Source organism: Paralichthys olivaceus, chromosome 15, assembly GCF_024713975.1.
Source record: "Paralichthys olivaceus isolate ysfri-2021 chromosome 15, ASM2471397v2, whole genome shotgun sequence".
NCBI lineage: Eukaryota > Metazoa > Chordata > Actinopteri > Pleuronectiformes > Paralichthyidae > Paralichthys > Paralichthys olivaceus.
In genome coordinates, this window is record NC_091107.1 from 17434682 (window position 1) to 17450643 (window position 15962).

A 15962-nucleotide genomic window follows, 5' to 3' on the forward strand; every position below is an offset into this window, starting at 1 on the left:
ACAACACCTGCCATTGTCTGGTTATGAGATTGTGTTTTTGTTCGTTCTGTGTTGTTTGTCTGTTTGTTGGCAGGATTACACAAAAACTACTGGACGGATTCCCACAAATATTAGTGGAAGGAGGTGGTATGTGTTAGGGAGGAATAGATTTTGGTGCAGGTCTGGATTTGGGGATCCGTGAAATGCATTTTACTTTCTTTAACATTGTGAGGTTGAGCATTTTTCAACATTCTCGTTGATTTCTCAAACAATATAAAGAATATACAAAATACAATAGCTACAATGGCCCCGTATTAAACCATTTTCTCACTTCTGCATTTCCCAGGAGCAAATAAGATCAAATGTAAACTATTTAAGAGAGGGTGTTATTTAGTTCAATTAATATCCTGTTTTATTTTGTGGACACTATGTCCTTCCCCGTCCTGCCCTGTGTCGGCTGGTCCTTGTGTTGATTTATGTCTCAGACATTCATGCGACCTCTTGGTCCTAATGGGGACATGTAGCAGGAACCAGCCTGATTCAAGTAGCACTCACTTGTATCATGTAACACATCATTTAGGTTACGTTCACAGAAAAATCAAGTAATGCAGTTTTTGGCATTTTTAGAAACAGCACAAAATTGATTTTAAATTGAACACACTGGCATATTAATGTCTTTCACCTTAGCAGCAAGATGAGACCAGGGACACCTGACACAGGACAAGATGTGGGGACAGATAAAACAGGACACTGAGGACACAGGACAACACACAGAAGCCACCTAATGGTACGATAAACTCATTACACAGTGTGGGATATTATAGCACTCTGCTAGCAAAAGATAAATAGAGCTGGAGGGTTATTAAGCCGTGTGTGTGTGTGTGTGTGTGTGTGTGTGTGTGTGTGTGTGTGTGTGTGTGTGTGTGTGTGTGTGCAGAGAGATTATGGATTAGAACCTAAAACAAGTTAGAAAGTCATCTTTGGTGGAATTACAAGAGTAGGGGAAATAACATGAGGAAAAACAACAGTGCTAAAGATTCAGTACAGTGCAACATATGGTAATCACAAGTACTATTACAGAAATGACCATATTCCTTTGCAAAACAGCTCGGACGAACTCTAAGGTCAGTGTGATGAGCAGTAACAAGAAAATAAAGACATTCAATTCTCTGACAGAAAGTCGAATAGTTACGAGACGCTGGAGTTTCAAGGACATCAAGGTGAAGCGTAAGAACAGAACCACACAGACGCTGAATAAAGCTTGACATTATGCAGCAGAGCTGCCTCTTGTCTGCAGGGTCAAACCCCTGTGAAACAAACTTAAATCCTCCCAATCGTTAGCTGGAAACAGATGCTGTTCACGACATCGAGTGGGAATTAAAGGTGAATTTCAATGGATTGAGTTTATGAATGGTGACAGAATAAAACAATTTGGATTATATGTGGTCTCATTTCTTTTCCTGGCAATTGTACGAGCAGCATTTCAGAAGTAGCTGACTGAAAACTTCTCATGTTATTTTGACATTAATTAAAGCATCACTGGAGTAAAATGACAATGTGTCTCTCCAGATATGAGCAGGTTTATGTTTGGGATTACCTTTGTCACAAAGATTTGCTGTATAACTTGATGTGTTTGCATTAAGTACAAACTTGTCTGCGATGGCAGTGTTCACATTAATGAGGTCTCAATCATAGATGGCCATTTTCCTCTGATGTCAGGGTGGGAAGCTTAAATCATTAATGGAGAACTTCTGTGATCTAGCTTTATAAGTCATAAAAACACAGAGAATCTGACAGTTAAATTACGAAGGGACACAGGACGTTTTTGAAGGTTAAAGTTTTAAGCTGGCTACCATTGGACAACAGCTAACATTAGCTTTCCACCACTTCCTCGCTAACATCAAAGAGATCTAAAAAAAATCCTGAAATATCAATGCACCTCTATGGACACAAGTATTTAAGTCTATAAGTAAAATTCACTGGAGTCAACCATGTCATTTAACGCTCAATGCTAAATCCAATGCTAAAGTGCTTGAAACAAACTTTTGTGTTGATGTTAACTGTGTGAACATTTTACAGAACGTGACATAACTTACATAACATACTAACATTAGCTGTTGTCTATTAATAGCTAAGGAGCTATTGAATAGGTTTAACCTTGAAACATGGTCCCATGTCCCAACAGGAATACGCAAAATGAAACCCGTCAGATTCTCTGTTTAAATTACTTATAAACCTGGATCACATGTTTTTGTGTTTCCTACCCTAAGCATTACATCAGAGGAAAATGGCGCACCGTGTGGTCTATTTCAAGAACAGTTACAACAATCAAAAGAAAAAATAAAAACACACACAGCCATCTATTTAAAAGTAATTTTTATTTTGCACCAACCAAAACAAAAATCCTGGTGCAAAAGATAAATTCCCAGTTACGATATCAGTGACAGTGCAGCTCAGTAAAATAGTAAATCCTCAACAAAAGAAAAGAGAAAAATATCATTTACTACATCAAAAAGAATATCAACACCAATAAAAGCACAGGGTCATAAGTAAAAATTAAATGTTCAAACACAAACAACCAGTTACCTTAAAAGAGACAAAGGCGGCAACGACAAGAAAATAATACAGTAACTTGCAATAATGCTTCATCTGGTATAGAAAGAGCAGAACAACCAATCTCCCAGTGAGACACACACACACACACACCCACACAGTGCTGGTACAAAAACAGGAGCCGAATGATCATAATCCCATTACTACAGCATTAAAATCTACATGTAATAAATATCAATAAAAGCACCTTTAAAGCTGAAATGTGTTTAATTGATCATCTGACTGTGCAACATGTAGAAAAAACAAGTCCAATAAAAACATAATTACATCAGGAGACTAATATATCATTTTTAACGTTTTTCAAATCATAACATACATTGTTGTTTTTTTGCTTTAAATCAGTGATGAGTATTTACACAACAGACCTCGCAGGATGGTCTGAAAAGAGCCATTTTATTGTTAAGTCTTTATTAAACGTCTCATTCTGTAACATAATTTGAATTTCAAAAGCTTTACGATGTTTTAAAACCACTTATGTAAAAAGACAAATGGGTAACGTTTGCAGCCCAGGCAGCAAAAGGCTGAGCTTAATAGACGCGCAAAAGTAATTCACTGTATCGAATAAGATGGCATTAGTGGGAACCGCATGTGGTGCTGGTCTGACGGACCTGCGGAGAACTGAAATACCCTTTTAAAATTCACAAGCCCAAGGCAGTGTACACTCACAACCAGCCAGAATGGATTTTACTCCACTCGAGCTGCACTTTGTAGAATGAAAAACATTCTGGGATCTGACATTTCCTTACTAAACCCGAGATACCAAAAAATATAGAAAAACATTCTTATAGTTCATCATCACGAGAGATTAGCATGCTAGACCAGCACAATGATGCAGGTAATTTACAGCAAAGTATGACAAGGATAACCACACTGTATATTCAGGACTGCCTCCGCCTATTTTTACAGCTGCTACTGTCGGACACCTGGTAGGTACTGTGAAAACTTCAAACTCTGATGGTTTGTGGAAACACTTACTCAGAGCCATCTATCATTGCATTTAGTGGGAGCTGCAGCGTTGGTCGTGTACTGGAGGTGCAACCCTCTGGACTACAGATCATCACACATTTAAATCTGTATCAAATACTAATGAGAAGACTTTGACTATATTTTTCATCCTGCCAAATCTCTAAAGGTGTAGACAGACCACAGGGATTTCCCTCTGGGCTCAGTCCTTCCAGAAAATTGCTTTTTTTCTTCTTTTCTTATTACAATTTGATCCTTTATATTTACATTCTCCACAAAAAGTGCTAGATCTTTGCCTAAACTAAACAAATAAAATGAAACTAAACAGTTTTCACAAAACTGTTATTTGTCACAGAAGAGTGCCCACATGAGGCACAGCACTTGTGGGCACATTTTGCTGCTGATCAATGTATGTGTGGCGAAGTTAAACATAAAATACAATCAAAGAATTAGGTTAGCAAATTCCTGGAAGGACCGTTTATTTGCTTTGTGCAAATTCATGTGTAATCACAATGGCTCAATTCATATATTCACTGCTTCGCTGCTTAAATATGGCTTCTGCTCATTTATGGCTCCTTTTTCCCTTTAACCCTATAAAGCCAGGCACTGTTTCTTACCCACAGTGAAAATAGGTAAATGTCTTGTTTTTAACTTTTAGTGTGTGATGTCACCAAAGTACGGTGAGAGAATACTGTATAAGTGTAAATTGGTCTAAAGGCCACAGATTTCTGTATATCTCAAAGATAGAAAACTAGACCTCTAAAATCTCCTCTAACGTCTTCTCCGTCCACTAGAGGACTACATGCTCTGTTCGGGGAAAATATGACACTGGTAAAATGTGGAATTCAATTCTGTATTAAAACCTTAACATAACCTTAACCAGTCTTTTGGTTTAATTGGTATGTTTTCTGATAGAGAGTGAGACAATCACAACCGGAGGACTTCATGTCGTCATTGTAAACACATACCGCTTCGTTTCCCAGCTCCAATCTTCACTGCCCTTCAGGCTAGCTCTCCTTTGGGGTCACAGTTTGTTTTGGCTGTGCTTTGGATGCAGTTGCAGAGGCAGAGGACGACGTGGAAGAAGAAGAAGAGGAAGAGGATGAGCTCCATCGGGTCTCTACGCCTGTACTCGTCATCTTCAGCTTCCGTCGTTTTGCGAGTGGAGCATTGTCAACGCTTTTCAGAAAGAAGCCCTCTCGCTTACCACGGTTGAAAGCCTAGTGAAGAAAATGACAAAAAGAGGAAGAAACCACAGGAAGAAGAAGCACATGAGGGATGGGCACTTAACATCCATTCTAACGCCCTTCTCCCCACTAATGTGGATATCTTGCAAAACAAACATTTTCCTCTGCATTTGGGCCACTCGACCACATGCAAACAGCATTTTAAGTCTTTCAAACTGACACTTTATGAACACCTCCGAGAGTAATGAGTTACAAAAACTGCAGTTTATGTGTTTCTGTGTGTGCATGTAAAATAAAGTGTTTGGGAAACAGTGACATCACAGATTACTTTGCACATGGCCACTGTTTATTTGTGTAATGAGAATGCTCCAGCAACAGCAACAGCAGCAACTATATATAATTTTCCTTATGTTTGGTTAGCACTACTAGGTCTAATTACAAGTTTGCAGCTAGATTTTGCATTACAGACGTCTTCTTTATCCAACATTACTTGGAAAACAGTGTTCTTCTCTAGTATTTGCAAGGGGTAGATTTAATCGCCACCTTCAGGGCCGGGCATGCTTGTTTGATATTTTAGTGTTCGCTTCTAGAAAGAGATATTTTGTAAAAAAAGAAAAAAAGAAAAAAAAAGTGTGTGGTTGGAGATTTCTTTGTAAAATAGGGCTTAAGAGTTGCAATAAATGTAGTGTGACTGTGTTACCTTGTACGTAGCATTAACATATGTGCGAACGGTGGGCCCACTGGACTCCAGCACATCTGGAGTGCACAATGGAGTAGTGGACATGGATGCGCCACCCTGCAGCCAGCTGTTCTCCTTCAGATCAGAGAGTTTGAGACGACTCTCAGGATCCACTGTTAATAGACCTTTACATCAAAGAGGGAGGAGACAACACAGAAATAAGAGAACAAGACATACGGGACTCAGTTTTAAAAAAAAAGAAGAAGAAGTGCTGTGAGTCTCTGAACCATCCACCATTTCAAACTAGGCAAACAGAAACTCTAACACGTGTAGCGTGTACTAGTGTAAATGTAATGTCGCCCCATTAAAGCTTCAGTGTGTAGAATTTAGTGACATCTAGTGTTGAAGATGCATGTTGCAGCCGATGCCCCTCACCTCACCCTCTCCTTCCAAACATGAAAGAGAACCTGTGGTAGCCTTTATTGTCATGAAAACTCAGAAGCTGTTTCGTGTTCAGTCTGGCGGCCTCCATAGAGAACCCGCTCCAGATGTAAATATAAAATATTTCAACATAAAAGGCTCATTCTAGGGTGAAGAAAACAACAATTGTACAATTTAGATGAAACACACTAGTGAAAACATGAGGATTATTATTATTATATGTTCAATTTCTGCCAATTGATCCCTTTGATCTATAATTGAACCTTTAACTGAATCAAACATGTTCCTTGAATCACATACCTTTAACAAGCTCTTTAGCATCTTCAGATACACCTTTCCAGGCCTCCCCATCCAATGAGAAATCACCTTCCTTTATTTTCTGCATGATGTCAGCTGCATATGATGACGTCATTCCCCGTTGCTCACTCTGAAATGGCACCTGGCCTGACAGCATGGTGTACTGTAGAAAACATGCAGAGTCAGTAATACTTCACTTGATTGATGGTGTCAAGAGTTTGAGGCTGAAATTACCAGGATGACTCCAAGACTCCAGAGGTCACAAGACTTGTCGTATCCTGCGCGATCAAAAAGTTCAGGTGCAGCGTACTGCAGAGTGAAGCACGGGGTCTGCAGGGGGGCGCTGCCTGCAGGGCACAGCCGGGCAAATCCAAAGTCTATTACTTTCAGCACAGAGTCTTCCCCTTCATCTGCAAACAGCACGTTCTGGAAGGTAAACAAGAAAACATGCTGATCCACTCTCTTAGTATACAACTAGTCAACAGTACTGCTACTACTAAACACTACAGGTTGGTGTGTTCCTGACCTTGAAATATCTATTTCCCATGTTCGTGCACAGTGCAGCATGTGGCCAAAAGGCCAAAACGAGTTGTTGATATTTGGCAATAATTAGATAATATGCCAAGGGACAAGTGATCTCACAATGATACTAACACACTATGAACTGTGGTACTAAAAGTGGACTCTGTCATTAACAGCTCCTTCTTACTATACACGAGTGAATTATATCCCACAACCAACTGAAAATGGATGCATGTGTGACACATCTGCAGCCTTCTTTTTTTTTTGAAGTGCTGAGCAGCAACATTTTGCACCATTAACTGCTGTGTTCACTTTATCTAAAACATGTAGAAACATTGCTGCAAAATAATCACAGTGATGTCCACATGCTTAAAAATGTTCTGTATTCTGCCAGTGAAAACAAGACAACCTCAGGGCTCATAGGACACATGCACTTCACTGAGATGATTTAAAACGAATTCTCTTTCTCAACACCTTATTGGGGCCAATAAAAAACATTGCGCCGTCCTTTTTAACTTCTTTGGCACAACTTTCATCTTTTATGAAATTAATTTCAACAGGACATGTTTCAGTAGGATTATCACTCTAAAGCTGCTTTCAGACATGTACTGAACTCTGGATAACCTCCTGAAATTATCCAAGTTAAATGTGAGAACCCAGTCAATTGCTGCAGACATTATGAGCACACATAAGAACACAGCAGGAAATATATGGGCCAACACCAGTCTCAATATACTGCAAACAAAAACATGCCTCATGTCCTCAGCAGAATTAATTTGTTATGTCCAGCCTCCTGCATGCTGTACCACCTCTTGCTTGAACACTCCAGAGATTTTTTGTTGTTTTAAACACCTCTGTGCAGAAAATCCCCTGCTACTTAAAATGTGAAAGGCAAACTCTAGAGAAGTTCATGTCTGAGAACTTGTAAATAGTGTTTGACTTTGACTAACTTTTTTATATAAACATCATCATACTTCATTGCTGCGTATACTACAGTATATTTCTTAAGTTGGAGATTTTGTATAAAACCAGGACATAATCAATCAATCAAATCAGAGCCCACCTCTGGTTTGAGGTCTCTGTGCACGACCCCGGCCTCGTGCATGAAGCTGACAGCTGAGACCAGGCTCTGTAACAGCTGACTGGCCTCCGCCTCGCCGAAAAGTTTCTTTCTCTTGATCCTTTCAAGCAACTCCCCACCTCGCAGAAGCTCCATCACTAAGTATGTGTGGTACTGATGGAGAGGCACAAATGGAAATGGCTTATTATCCAGCATTAAGTCATTGAAAGTACACAGTATATACATGGCTTGTTGTGCTACTGCTGTGTGTGCCTGTCGTCTTTCCTCTATTGTACCTGATCAGTATAGACGTCATGTAGCTTGACAATGTTTGGGTGAGCCTCACATTGCCTTAAAGCCGCAATCTCCCTCTGAGTGTTTGCCTCCATTCTTAAAAAAAAAGACAAAAGAAATATTAACACGCACATTCTGGCACTTAGTGATACAAATATAAACAAAGAGCATAAACAATTGAGCACACAAACTAAGACCGGGTAGCAGCATCACATCTCCACTCACCTGCGGCTCACAATCTTCACTGCATACTCGTTGCCACTTTGCTTGTGTCTGCATTTCCTGCACACAGAGAAACTACCCTCGCCTAACGGTGGCCCGTGAAGACACAGCTCATAGCTGTGAAAAAACTGGGATTCCTGGAAAAAAAAGTGTGTGAGTGACACTGAATGAGATTTTATTTTTTTGTGTTGTCCTTGTGCAAAGGCTCATTTATGCAAAAATGTTTCACACGTAAAATGGACAGTAACAATCTGTCTGTACTCTGCATTAATTTAATCTGAATTGTTTATACAGACAGAGGAAATTAAGAAATGTCACAGGAAAATATTGGAGTCGCCAATATTTCAAGTAGAACAAAAGCATACAGTCTAAACTGACCTGCAAGTTTTCAAATTGTAAATAACAGATACTATAGTACTGTATAATGATATTACAACAAGGTATCCTGTTGTTGTTATGTTCCTCTATATTGCTTACTGCTTGATAAAATGTGATAAAACCTACTGTGAAATAAAGTAAGGAACATTTGGTCACTAATCTAGGCTAAATAAACTAGTTTCTCTTCCTCTCCTTCTCCTGTGTCCTGGTTAACAAACTCTACAAAGCATTTTTCCATGCTATTTGAAATCTCTTGATTACAGTAGGGCATTTTAAAAAGCTGGACAAGATACTTAAAGAGCAACACTAAGATAAGTTTCAAACTCAACCACAAACAGATTTATAAGCAAAAATCTACTGTTTGATGATCTTGAAGATCCGTACCTCTAACATTGCACTGCGTTGGACAGAGGCCGACCCTGGTCGATCAGCTCCAATCTGGGTTTCTACAAAGTCTCCCATGACTGCGTTCTTATTGAACAAGATGGATGGGGCAATGAAGGAGTAGCCCTGAAAAAACAGATGAGAGATATTGGATGTGTGAGGAGGGAATAGGTTTTGAGCTGTTTGGTTTTAATGAGAGGGAGAAAAACACTGGTTGAACAATTGTGTTAACAGAAAAAACATTAAAGGATTGAAAGTGAATTAATATTTCACTAGACTCTCCTTAATCCAAATGCAGTTTTTGTAAATAGGGGTTCCAAGTATTACATTTTTATAATACACATTTTATAAGGGTTATGGGTGAGACAGAGGACTGACCTGGAACAGGCGGCCCGTGCTTGGTGGCGTGCTCGCCGGAGAGTAGACGGGATCCATCCCAGTGAACTCCTCTGCAAAGTTCCCAACATCCAGTTCATTCTTCAGCTCTGGTTTGAATGGACTTGGCAACTTCTTCTGTGCTAAGTCAGCCCAGTTCAGTCCCTGTTGGAAACAAAAGACAGCTGGGAGTTATGGATGAATGAAAAGAGGATATCATAGTAAATGGAAGCTGAGCAGAATAGGACCTTGAAGAAGGAATGTGCTTTAATATCTTCAGCCCCTCTCGGGCCGGAGCCCAGTCTCCTGTGAGGGTCTTTCACCAACAATTTCCTCAGCAGATCCTGAGCAGTCGGTGCGATCATCGAAGGGAACGGTGGATCACAGCGCAAAATACGTCTTGAATTCAGATTAAAGGATAAGATAGAGGGGGAAAAAACAACTTAAATTAATCTTCAAGGTGTTCACCATTCATAATTTTCATAACTGCAAGTTACATGGCATCTAGAACACAGTAGTTAAAGGAATGTTTATGAACTGGAGAATTACTCAGAGATTTAAATACACATTCTTTGTAGACTCAAGAGTCAGCAGCACTCACTTTGACACTTCACTCTGGGAGTTCCTCTCTCCCTCTAAGGTAAAGGGAGAGGCTCCTGTCAGCAGCTCAAACATCAGGATCCCAAGGCTCCACCAATCAACCGACTTAAGTCAGAGACGTGTTGCAAACATAAAGGGAAAGAGAACATATGTTCAGACGAGGGGATCACATTGTATTTCCTCTACCAGTGCTGGGATGTCTGTCGTGATACTGAAAGCAAGAATTCCCAATTGAAATTTTGATCTGATATATGTGTTAGTCAAAGTGTTAGTCAAAGTTACCCAATGTGCTGAGACTTACAGCACTTGGTATTTAACCTCCAGTTAAATGTTAAAGCCGTAATTGATCTCTCTGTCATCCTCAAACATCTAGACATGAATAAAATGTTATTTGATCATGACTTTAGAGTTCCTGATAAGAGACCATGAAAATCTTTTAAAATCAGCTGCTTAAGAGCATGGTCACACATACACAAATGCAGGGGAATGATTACGTATAATCGCTTGCTGTGTGGTCAGTTTGTTTGAAGTTATAGTTGTTGGATGAGAAGGTTTTTGGGTTGTAAGAAAATTGTACAGTGAAGAACAGAGAAAGATGCTGGTGATGATGTTGTTGGCGAGTAAGCTGCGAATGTGCAACCATGCCTTTACTCCCATATAGCTACCTTGCCATGCCCCGCCTTCCCCCTGATGATTTCAGGTGCCATGTACTCAATGGTGCCACAGAAAGAGTAGGTCCTCTCCTTCTGTAATTAGGAGAAAGGGGGGTTTGAGCTTATTTCTAAAAAAATATTCTCATATGGACAAAATACTGTTTTAACATATCAGTACACACATTCCATGTATAATTCTTTCACATGCATACACATTTGCAACTTAGATTTTGTGTTCACATACCTCTTTCTCCAGAAACTCTTTGCTGAGTCCAAAGTCTGTCAACACCACGTGGCCTTCATTGTCAAGAAGAATGTTTTCCAATTTGATGTCTCGGTAGACAATCCCAAGCTGTACATGTGAAGAGTATGTGAACACGGTCAGTCATTTAGCATATGCAGTAAAATTTAATATTTTTACATGCAAAGAAGATACAAATGACCTCTTTTCAGATAGTTATTTTCAGTAAACACAGCACTTTTTTTGTAGTTCTAATTATCCCTAAACTTGTCACAGTAAACAAGTGCTGTGACTGCAACACAAACTGAAAACACAAACTAATTACAACAATTTGGGAGGATGATGTTTTTTTCGATAAGCTGCAAGGTTTCAATTATTTCAATGTAGCATTGTTCATCTTGTTTTAGCCATAACTTTTCAAGAACACAAACTACAAAAATATGTGCACACAAACATCACAGACACATAGACCCTTCAGACATGGTATTTACATTCGTCCTGAGTGATGCGATCACAAATGGTTAACACTAAGTACATGCATCAGTTGTGATGCACCAAAATCCATCCTGAATGCATCCTGAGATCCATCACTCAAACCACATTTGAAGATGGTCTGAGACACATGTGGCCACATTCTTTTCACTGTATGAACACAAATGCATATGAAAGACCACCACTTCAGGTGATGTCTCTGGCCCGCTACAGTTTCTCAATCAACTGAATGTTTTTATACACTTCTCAGTGGCCACACATTAATTGATTTGTGGTCACGATTTCAACACTGACCACCAAATAAACGATTGATTCTTTTCTTAAATTGGTAAAATCGTTACTCATAGTGGAGCTGCAAGAGTTTCATTCAGCCCCTCCTGAGTCCTCTCTCGCTCTACTACTCTCACGCTCGCTCTTGCCAACACACACAAACACAGAGAAACAAACTCAGTGACATCAGACACATCTGTAAACTCAGACTGGGTAAAACAATCATAATTTGGTCTTCGGAGGCAGAAATGACGAATCGGATTATTGGCAAAAAGAGCAGGGGTGTGAGATCCGTTTGCTCAGTGGCTAAACCCCAGCTAAAAGTCACTAACATTTGTATGGTAAATGATGACATTGCTCTGTTTCTTGTAAATCACTGTTAATAGGTGGCTGCTTGCCAAAACATCAGCTATAACAACTTTATAACAATGTATGAAATCAGTGCAGTGGCCCTAAGCTTGTTCTGTCATCCTTCTGCCCCCTCGCACAAAAAAAGAATCAGTAAGTGTAGCTTCAAGTCATGGAGCTGGAAGTAGCAACACCCACCTTGTGCAGGTGCTCCAAAGCCAGGATTATTTCCCCAATATAAATCCGCACTGCCTCCTCAGGAAAATGATCCTGCTGGTACAAATGAGTGAACATCTCCCCGCCGCTCACATAGTCTGTACTCACACACAGACAAATACACAGGGAGCTTAAATAGACTTGATACAAAAGTTACACACAAACACAGTGCACATACGGCCTACAGACAAACATACAGCAATAGATAGAAACATAAAGAGAACATCTATTCAGTGCTTTGAACCTGAAGAGACAAGAATTCTCTGTATTTGGCTCTAAGGCTTCGTCACTCACCCAGGATGAGATGTAGTTTGCTCTGTGTCTGAAAGGCATAGTGAAGCGTGACCAGGAAGGGAGACTGGCGGATGTGCTCGAGCACCTGCCTCTCAGTGCGGGTGTGTTCTGTTGTCTTTGCCTTTTGAACAATAGCTGCTTTCTTTAACACCTAGGATAACAATTTGAAGAAAATGAACCTAGAGTCAGACATCCGGAATGATTATCTTAAAATATTACACTGAATTTATCATGTGTCATAACAGCAAAAAGTGAGGTCACATTTCTGCTAAAAATGGTTCATTATATTTTTTTCTCCATTCTGTAGAGTTTCAATGAATGGATTATTTAAAGTAAGCATTGAATTGATTATGAATAATAGCAAAATCAGTCAAACATTTACATAAAACATTTTTAAAAAACAGTCTCCCATGCTAACTTTGCCCAAAGATTAAACATTTTTATCCAAGAAACACATTTTGTTCATTGCTTCAACAAATGGTCTCACCTTCATGGCGTATAGCTGGCCTGTATCATGACCACTGTTCTTCCTGACCAAAAACACTTTTCCATAAGCTAGACAAAGAGAAATGAACATTCCCTCAAGTCATTCATGTCACTTAGAAAGACAAACAAATACCAGCAATCAAAGAAACAACATCAGACTGTGTTTTACTTTGCTCAGGGGCCACAGCAAAAGATGGGAAATGAGAAATTCATTTCAAGTGTCAAGAAATCAGCTGAATGTATACAAAAACATCTGCCTAAATCAAATCACACATTTTTGTTGAGAGAAGCAGCCATATGGATTCAAAGTGGATGACGTCTAATAACAAAGGTAAGAAAGTATATCTACCCTGTAAATATGCACATACTACTCACTGATGATTTGAAACGGCCAAATCTAGAAATTAATGTTAAGATGTGTCCTCAAAGCAAATTTCTTTCACCATACCTCACAATGGAAGTTTACTGTAGGTGTAACAACAACTAGATTTCATATGTTCCATGCTTGATGTAGACAAATACCTCCTGTGCCCAAAACTTTAAGCAGCTCAAAGTTCTCCATGCCGACCTTCTCAGTGTGACCTGTGAGGTTAGCTAGTGACAGAGAGAAAATACAGCAATGAAAACATACATGATAAAGAGTATGGTTTATTGTTTTAAAGGTTCCGTGTGTAGAATTTAGTGATATCTAGTGGTGAAGTTGCAGCTTAATACCCAACCTAACACCTAACTCTCCCCTTCCAAACATGACAGAGAACCTGTGGCAGCCTTCAGTTGTCATAAATACTCAAAAGGTGTTTAGTTTGTCCAGTCTGGGCTACTGTAAAAAACATGGTGGTCTCTGTAGAGGAACCACTCCCGAGGTAAATATAAAGTATTTGAATATAAAGGGCCCGTTCTAGGATTATTTTATATTCAACTTCCGCCAATAGATTCCTTACACCTAAATTTTACACACTGGACCTTTAAAAGCTGCCTAGTATTAAGAGATGCCAGGTTTTAATTGTGAGAAAAGGTATTGTTTGGTTTCCAGTATTCTCCACAAAAAGACAAAGTAATGCTTTTTTAAAATAAATGTTCACAAAAAAGACAAAATACATTAAATATAAGCATGTAATCAATAATCTTAGTCAAGCTTGGCACTTGGATGGCTAAGATCTTGTTTAACAGATTACTTGAGTGTAAACCAAAGGCAATGAAATCCACGATCTACACACTGAGTGATGAAAAACAGAAATATCTGTCTGATGTCAGGCAATAAAACACAGTTAATCTTTGTATTTTTAATTGAAATGCAGTGTCACAGTAAATCCAATGGTACACAGCATTGCACTGTGCACTTCTCTGTCAATGCTTCGGCAATTAGAAATCATGTCACAAATGTCCGGATTCAATGATGGATTTAATCACAGTGGGCTGTAGTTTCTGATCACAGTGAATATACTTGACTTACCATTGGTGATGTGATGCTTGACGGTACAGGCCTTTTCATTTGTTTTTGCATCGGACTCATCACTACTACTTGATGTGTCCCCAGACATAACGCAAAGCCAAGCGGACTACAGCCTTGAGACTGTCTTATCTATGATCAGCTGACTGGCCAGATGTTTTATGAAAATATAACACTACACTTAGCAATTCAATCAGAATCTAGTTTAGCTGCATTTCTAAGCATACGAGGATTATCGAGCTTCGTTTTCTAGACAATATTGTTGTCCCAGCGTTAATCCCCACGTCTTTATCATTGTGTTGTTTCGCATCGTTTATCTCATGATATATTTAGATCAATCAGAAAACACAAACGTGTAGATGTTCACACACGATGTACACAATAAAACAACAATGAACTCTCAGAGAACGATCGTCATCTATGATCGACTGTGTGCGTAATTTAGAGTTTGACTTCAACTCCCACTATTTAAATGGCTAGCGTTAGCATTAGCAGCTCAACTGTAGCGTCAGTCATTACCAGTAAGTTGGTTGACGCCACTTTGTAAAAATCGTGAACGCTGTATTAACTTGGACAAATAACAACTACTGGTCAGTGTGTGAACAGCTGCGGAGCTAGTTGGTTAGCATAACTAATACAACAACACGGCGTGTTACCTAGCTAGCTGCTGCTGCGGTAGTACTACATTTGCAAACTAGCTGCTAGCTGTCGAATCGCTGCAGTTTGCCCGTCAAAGTTTGAACGTCGGCTAAAGCTAATGTTTAGTTCGCTGCGCAAACTGGCCTCTTCGGGTGCCAGCTGTCAGCGCATGTCGCCGCGGCCAGTTCAGGCGGGTCCTTGTCGTCTGTCTCCTCTAGAGTCGAGTTAGTGTTTCGCTCATGACGGAGATATTCACACCTTACTCTTGAGTTTATTGTCAGAGGCTAGCTGGATGCTAACACCAGGATGCTTTCGACACAACCTGGGCGACGGTCTGTCACGTGAACAGTCAGTGTGGGCGGGGCGACGTCTGATGGAGACCTCAGAGATCACGTCCTGCTTCCACACGGGAGGACGGCGCTCTGTTCATGTGATCAGCTTCACACGAGCGCGTGGAAACGACTGGATTTTTATGGATGTGACTGCATCACATCCAGAGGTGAGGGTGGTGCAGGTGTGGGCCCCTGAATCCTCAGCACCTCTTCAGCTCTGTCATCAGATGAGTCACACTACAGCTGCATTGATCAGTTTGTCTTGCACTTTCAAAACAATACACCCTTTGTGACATTAGTTTTACATTCAACTTTAATTTTGCACCACAAATATCTGTCAACAATACACTTGAGGTGTTATTAGATGCTTCATTTGTGGAATGTACGACTATGCACACAAGTTAATGTGAAGATTCTCTACACTGTTTGTTTTACTGGTGTTTAAAGCACCGACCTTTCTAATACACTGAAGATACTGTATATGTCACTGTGCAGCTGATTCCCATCAATTCATTACATGTCTCGAAGCACTTTTTTATATCATGTG

The 15962-nt window shown here is 39.8% G+C and overlaps 1 protein-coding gene across 1 annotated transcript; it reads right to left on the minus strand.

Annotated features, from left to right (window-relative positions):
• Positions 1 to 2338: 2338 nt before the first annotated feature.
• Positions 2339 to 15458, minus strand: rps6ka4 (ribosomal protein S6 kinase, polypeptide 4). Its single transcript, XM_020086011.2, has 18 exons — positions 14448 to 15458; positions 13517 to 13588; positions 12996 to 13063; positions 12509 to 12659; positions 12197 to 12312; positions 10892 to 10999; positions 10660 to 10740; positions 9996 to 10099; positions 9643 to 9793; positions 9398 to 9559; positions 9020 to 9145; positions 8261 to 8394; positions 8038 to 8131; positions 7745 to 7915; positions 6394 to 6585; positions 6163 to 6322; positions 5443 to 5606; positions 2339 to 4775 (listed from the first exon to the last, which is right to left on the minus strand). Exons 1-18 carry the CDS (start codon positions 14533 to 14535, stop codon positions 4563 to 4565), a joined length of 2355 nt encoding a protein of 784 aa, XP_019941570.1. The 5' UTR covers positions 14536 to 15458; the 3' UTR covers positions 2339 to 4562.
• Between the last annotated feature and the right edge of the window lie 504 nt (positions 15459 to 15962).

Excerpts from the sequence above, each read along its gene's own strand:
- rps6ka4 (XM_020086011.2), bottom strand. The coding sequence starts at position 14,535 with ATGTCTGGGGACACATCAAGTAGTAGTGATGAGTCCGATGCAAAAACA. Across the intron at positions 6,586-7,744 it reads ACAGAGACCTCAAACCAGAG|AACGTGCTGTTTGCAGATGA; the intron begins GTGGGCTCTGAT and ends TTTACCTTCCAG. Across the intron at positions 4,776-5,442 it reads ATGTTAATGCTACGTACAAG|GCTTTCAACCGTGGTAAGCG; the intron begins GTAACACAGTCA and ends TTTCTTCACTAG.